Source organism: Coregonus clupeaformis, chromosome 11 (genome assembly GCF_020615455.1).
Source record: "Coregonus clupeaformis isolate EN_2021a chromosome 11, ASM2061545v1, whole genome shotgun sequence".
In the NCBI taxonomy this organism is placed as follows: domain Eukaryota; kingdom Metazoa; phylum Chordata; class Actinopteri; order Salmoniformes; family Salmonidae; genus Coregonus; species Coregonus clupeaformis.
This window is the reverse complement of record NC_059202.1, coordinates 32,542,262-32,549,401: the sequence shown is the minus strand read 5'-3', so window position 1 is coordinate 32,549,401 and position 7,140 is coordinate 32,542,262. Positions and strand designations below refer to the sequence as shown.

The 7,140-nt window shown below is 39.4% G+C and overlaps 1 protein-coding gene across 1 annotated transcript; it reads right to left on the bottom strand.

Annotated features, from left to right (window-relative positions):
* Positions 1-4,865: 4,865 nt before the first annotated feature.
* LOC121577304 (NADH dehydrogenase [ubiquinone] 1 alpha subcomplex subunit 11) lies at positions 4,866-7,116 on the bottom strand. The gene is made up of 4 exons (XM_041891069.1): positions 6,987-7,116; positions 6,460-6,552; positions 5,373-5,495; positions 4,866-5,052 (listed from the first exon to the last, which is right to left on the bottom strand). Exons 1-4 carry the CDS (start codon positions 7,063-7,065, stop codon positions 4,940-4,942), a joined length of 408 nt encoding a protein of 135 aa, XP_041747003.1. The 5' UTR covers positions 7,066-7,116; the 3' UTR covers positions 4,866-4,939.
* Between the last annotated feature and the right edge of the window lie 24 nt (positions 7,117-7,140).

The following is a 7,140-nucleotide window of genomic DNA, read 5'->3' as shown; positions in this document are numbered from 1 at the left end:
TCTCTCTCTCTCTCTCTCTCTCACTATCTCCTTAATGTATTTCATGTCAGGTGCTTACCTCAGAAAACAAACAAGATGCAGCTGGTTTTTCGCATCTAATTTACAGTGTTTATGTGCTGAACCATAATACTTAAAGTAATCGCCTTTAAATACATTTTGGAGGGATGCGCTTTTATTTGCATGGTACATCAATAAAGGTTTAACGCCATGAAGGCTTTCTCCAACATGCCAATACTGAGGCGCGTGGCTTTAGTTTTCCCTCAATGCTAGGGAAATGGCTGCCAAACAGGTGATGTGTAATTGGGCATTCTGAAAGGCCTTGATTCCCTGTAAAGTCCCTCTGCTGCCCTCCACCACACCGTCCCACAGCCAGAGCCAGCCCACCCCTGACTGAATGCTCAGCCTGGTTCAACCACTGAGGGAGAAACCTGCCTTATAAATAATGCAGATCATCAAGTGGTCCTTTGTAGATCAGTTGGTAGAGCATGGCGTGTGTAACGCCAGGGTAGTGGGTTTGACTTCTGGGACCACCCATACGTAAAATGTATGCACGCATGACTGTAAGTCGCTTTGGATAAAAGCATCTGCTAAATGGCATATTATTAAGTTCTGTCTCAGCGCTGCGCAATCAAGGTGGGTCTTAACAGGCAAGATGCAAGGCACTTCACATTGCTGTAAATAATTAGGCTACCCAAATATGTAAACATTGAAGCCATCATTTGTTTGCACTTATGATTGCATTGTGTTAATAATGAAAATGTTTGTGCCAAGTTATAAAAAAGGGGATTTATCACAGGGATCCTCTCCAGGGACTGTCACGGGAAGTTGAGTTCCAAGCAGTGATGGATGGAGAGAAAGGTCCAGCATAATACTAAGCTACCAACTGAGCCCTGTGTGAATACTTTCCTTGGAGTAATCACTGATCAAGCTCACTCAGTCGGCTAGGTGAAGCAGGGATCCCACTACATAGCTACATAACTTACACCATCCCAGCCAAGTCAGATCAGTGATTACTCAAGAGGAGGAAAACGGTGGAAGCATCTCAAAGTATTTAAACAGAGCCCAGGTATGAGGGGTGTAGGGCGGACCTATTGAGTGGTGAGGGTTTACCTCTGAGTCACAGCTGACTCACAGACTGGGAATGGCAGGATCCGGAAGGTCACATGGCCAAACATCCTTCATTCAATTCAATAAAAGCAAAGTGGGGTAGAAAGTAAAAGGCAGTCATTCAAAATTCATGTCAAACACTATTATTGCACACAGAGTGAGTCCATGCAACTAATTATGTGACTTGTTAAGCAGATTCTTACTCCTGAATATGTATTGACTAACGACATTTCAGCTTTTTAATTAATTTGTAAAAATGTAGAAAAACATAATTCCACTTTGACATTATGGGGCATTGTGTGGAGGCCAGTGACAAATAAATCTAAATGTAATCCAATTTAATCAATTTTTTTTCAAGCGGTGTGACTGTGAATACTTTTTTCATTGGCAGGGACTGGGGGACTAGTCAGGATCGAGGGAAAGATGAACGGAGCAAAGTACAGAGAGATCCTGGATGAATACCTGCTCCAAATCGCTCAGGACCTCAGACTTTGGCGAAGTTTCACCTTTCAACAGGACAACGACCCTAAGCACACAGCCAAGACAACGCAGGAGTGGCTTCGGGACAAGTCTCTGAATGTCCTAGTGTGGCCATCCAGAGCCCGGACTTGAACACGATCGAACATCTCTGGAAATCGCTGTGCAGCAATGCACCCCATCAAACATGACAGAGCTTGAGAGGATCTGCAGAGAAGAATGGGAGTAAACTCCCCAAATACAGGTATGCCAAGCTTGTAGCGTCATACCCAAGAAGACCCTATGCTGTAATCGCTGCCAAAGGTGCTTCAACAAAGTACTGAGTAAAGGGTCTGAATACTTATGTAAATGTGATATTTCCGTTTTTTATTTTGAGTAAATTTGCAAACATTTCTAATAACCTGTTTTTTCTTTGTCATTATGGGGTATTGTGTGTAGATTGATGAGGGAAACAAACTATTTAAACAATTTTAGAAAAAGTCAAGGGGTCTGAATAATTTCACAGTCACACTGCTTGACAAAAAATTAATTAAATTGGATTAAATTGAGATTATTTTGTCACTGGCCTAAACACAATACCCCATAATGTCAAAGTGGAATTATGTTTTTCTACATTTTTTAAATTAATTAAAAATGAAAAGCTGAAATGTCTTTAGTCAATACTGCAAATATTGACTCTTTGCATAAACGTAATGTAATTGTCAATAAAAGCCTTTGACACTTATGGAATGCTTGTAATTATACTTCAGTATACCATAGTAACATCTGACAAAAATAAAAACACTGAAGCAGCGAACTTTGTGAAGACCAAAACTTTTGACCACGACTGTACACAATCCATGTCTCAATTGTCTCAAGGCTTAAAAATCCTTCTTTAACCTGTCTCCTCCCTTTCATCTACACTGATTGAATTGGATTTAACAGTTGACATCAATACGGGATAATAGCTTTTCACCTGGATTCACCATTCTATATCATGGAAAGAGCAGGTGTCCTTAATGTTCTGTACACTCAGTGTAAGTACCTGACGATAGACACAAGGAAGCAAATTAGATGTGCAGGACAACAGTATGTTGATGGCCGTAGATTTGTGATTAGTTTGTTAGCATGTTCCTAATGTTTTGTACACTCAGTGTCTATTGTTTATATGTATGTGTTGGACTTTAGCTGAGATTATTCTTTACAATTGTTCCTTGACTAGCACCATTAATTCTCGATGTCGATAATTATAATGTTAAAACTTCTAATAGTAACTCTATCCACTGGTGAATTAGGAGAGAGTGAGGTGATTGCCATCTAAGAGCCAACATCTTTTTTTTGCAGCAGTGCTGCCTTTCAGCAGTAATCATCTCTGATTGATTGAGAGATTCAAGGACCTATTATTGTTAAGTAACATAGTTGATGCAAAGCACTGAATATTTATATGAATACAATTCTAAATTATTTTAGAAACTTTGTCCAAGAAGCATTTAACTGCAGGTCACTCCCGCATCATATGAAGGAATGTGCCTATCTTATTTAGGGGACACAGTAAACAGTTGGGGCCAATTTCATCGTAAAAAGTTTCCTTGGTGTTAAATACAGTCTGTGAACAAACTTGAAATAAATTGATTACGGGATGCCAAGGTAATATTTTTCCATATTCTGTTCCAGTTAAAGGGTTGTTCAGATTCAATTAGATCTATGGACCATACTTTTTTAATGGGTAGCTCAGAATATGAGCTTTCCAAAAGTGGTTTATATATTATAGAGATCAGTAATTTATTTATAGATCTCATCATTGGATGGTTTGGTAATTGGGTTTTCCAAGGGACTCCTTAAACCAGCATAGCTGACCTAAATATAGAAAAAAGGAGTTACCTGGAAATGTGTATATGTCTTAAAAATCTTGGTATGTTCTCAAACTATTTCTGTCCATGATATTGGCAAGGGTACGGATTCCACATTTGGGCCATTGGGGGGATGCAAAGCTTAATTCTCTTCAAGAAAAGGCCACTCTAAAATGTGCAGTTTTGTCACACAACACAATGCCACAGATGTCTCAAGTTTAGAGAGAGTGTGCAATTGGTATTCTGACTGCAGGAATGTCCACCAGGGCTGTTGCCAGAGAATTGAATGTTCATTTCTCTCCAATGTCATTTTAGAGAATTTGTAGCTCAGTTGGTAGAGCATGGCGTTTGCATCGCCAGGGTTGTGGGTTCGATTCCCACGGGGGCCAGTATGAAAAATTAAAAAATAATGTATGCACTCACTAACTGTAAGTCGCTCTGGATAAGAGCGTCTGCTAAATGACTAAAATGTCAATCTAAATGGCTAGTTGAGAGGCTATTGCATTCATATTGTTATGTACTGTATCATACAATATTAAAATGAATATTTGCAACAGTATGAACATGACAATGCTTACATATACTATTTTGAATGATTATTGGATTTGTAAGCAGTGGTGGGAAAAGTACCTAATTGTCATACTTGAGTAAAAGTAAAGATACCTTAATAGAAAATCACTCATGTAAAAGTCAGCTAGTAAAATACTACTTGAGTAAAAGTCTAAAAGTATTTGGTTTTAAATATACTTAAGTATCAAAAGTAAATGAAATTGCAAAAATTTACTTAAGTATCAAAAGTAAAAATAATTTTAGATTACTTATATTAAGCAAACCAGACGGCACAATTATTATTATTTTTTTTACGGATAGCCAGGGGCACACTCCAACACTCATGCATCATTGACAAATGAAGCATGTGTGTTTAGTGAGTCCGCCAGATCAGAGGCAGTAGGGTTGACCAGGGATGTTCTCTTGATAAGTGTGTGAATTGGACCAGTTTCCTGTTCCGTTAAGCATTTAAAATGTAACAAGTACTTTTATCATGGAAAATGTATGGAGTAAAAAGTACATTATGTTCATTAGGAATGTAGTGGAGTAAAAGTAAAAGTTGTCAAAAAATATAAATAATTAAGTACAGATAACACAAAAAAACGACTTAAGTAGTACTTTAAAGTACTTTTTACTTAAGTACTTTACACCACTGTTTAAGTTATTTGACACACACAATCTTTGGTAGAGCATGGCGCTTGTAACGCCAGGGTAGTGGGTTCGATACCCGGGACCACCCATACGTAAAAATGTATGCGCACATGACTAAGTCGCTTTGGATAAAAGTGTCTGCTAAATGGCATATTATATTATATCTTCAATTGCAGTTGATTGGTGCAAATTGGCTGGGAAGTTAGCCAATGTCTCCACCATGTGGCTAAAGCAGGGAGATACAGACTGTCGTAGACTCTTTCACACAAGTTTATTCAAGGAATATTCAATATACATGTCAATATATAGTCTCCCCCTTGGGCTGTTTACATCCTGGGTGGTCCCGCTAATCTCCAGCCCTCCATCTTGCCCACCTTGGTGAACATGGCCAGTGTCCCCAGCCCAATACACGCCGTTGTGCCTGTCATTGCACTGTGAGCTGTGTATCATAAAGAAACAAAGACATGTTATTAGTGGAAAAGAAAGAGGATAATCTCTGTGATGCCCCTCTGTATCTCTAGCAAACATCATCTAGCAATGAGAAGACGTTCACTGCCCTACAAAGATCTTATAGCGCTTGATAGATGACAGCAATATGATGGTAACTATGTGGGATGTTAACAAGGGCAGAAGGGCAAATACCACTTTCCCAATAAGAATGCTCATTTTCCTTATCCGTTTCAAAACGTTTGCTCCTGTTTTTTCCTACTGAATCTAACCCAAATCTTCAGCATACTATGTAATATTTAGCCTACTCACTACGAGCTCCAAGAAAGACTCCTGATGCACAGCCTCCGAGGAAATAGTTCACCGGGTCATCAGGAGCATCCCGGGCCTGTGCAGCTAGACAAGTGGTCATTCCAAAGATCGCCCCCAAGGCAGCTGTCATGAAGGAAAGATCAAACCAATTAAGGCCTGGATTCAATCAGCGTTAGCCCTAACTGGCGATTGCCGACACCCGCATAGCTGATGTTTTGGCAGTGTCTGAAGTGTAACTGCGTTGGAGCTGTCAAATCGGTGAGCAGCTGCATTTGATCATTTTCACGAAGCCACACCCGTCCCGTTCAGAACAAGAAAGTGTAGGCTATATAGAAATAATTACGCTCAAATTGAAAATCATTAAATAAAATAATGAGGATTTCTATCAGCCTAATCGAGGTGTAAATTACATCTCACATTCCAGTGTTTGAACGTGTAAACAAGGCTGCATGGGATTTCTCGCAATGCAACTCCGTGCAGCTAATAGCAATGTTCGCTTTAGGTATAATGACAGGAGCCGCTTGTGGATTTGACAGCTCTAACGCAGTTATACCTCCGACACCGCTAAAGCGGATATAATTGAATAGAGCCCTAAATGAACTTATACTGGCATAAACTCACCTTAACTGTATGTTGTTTGTTAATAAACATCTGATCACAGAAAAAAACCACCATTGAAACACTAAGATCAAACAGACACACTTTCACCATCACTCAAACGACGCAACTGTAGAGACTCTGGTGTTTATTAGGTAAATTGCAGCATTGTGACCTGGGCCAATATCCAGAAAGCTGAGTGCTGATCTAGGATCCGTTTTGCATTTTAGACCATACTGAATAAGATTATATGGACAGATCCTAGATCAGCAGTCCTACTGAGATGCTTTGTGGATATGGGCCCTGGACTAATCCTCTTGTTATTATTATTATTATTATAAAATGTAGTGTACCGATCTGAGATAACCTTCTAGCTTGAACACTGTTGTCTAGGAGGGGTAGCTAGGTATTCAAGTGTAAACTTGGATACCTTCATGGCAGCAAGCCAGGTGATTATTATCACAGTGTATGAGATTAGAGACATGCATACCCATGGTTACTGTGCCATTTGTGGCTCTCTGAACAGCTTGGATTGCGGAATCAGGCTGGAATGCCACAATGTGATAGGCTGAACCCACCAACCCTGTATGTAAAAAAATAAATACAAAATAGGTTGTTAGAATACTGTGCACTGGGTTAACTAGCTAGCTAACTACCTACTTGCCAACTATTTTGTTTTTGAAAGTCACAAGAATGTTATCTATGATTAGCTTGCTAGCTAACTGGTAAACATCATTCAAAATGCAGAGTTTAATTTACTGCCTTAGCTGTACTGCCTGACTGCAGCTAGCTAACCGAACAACATTAGCTGACGTTACATTCGTTGAAAACAACACATTGCTTACTAGTACAGTAAGCTAGCACTAGTTCGTTAGAATGGCAGTTAACTATGCTATGGCTAGTTAGCTTAGTAGCTAGCTAAAGTTAACCGGTTATGGGGTCTAGTGTTACTGTACCGCTCTTTACCGCCAGCTAGCTAACTTCCATAATGTCTTTTTTTATGTTAGATTTAGATACCTAGAGCTGTGCCCAATTTGGTGGTTATCCATGTTTTCTCGATACAATCCTTCCCTTCTTGCAGATCCCAATAACCCATTTTGGATTTCACATGAAGGACACAGACATTGGAGAAATATCGCGAGATGGAAAAAAGAAGAAGACGATACTTGAA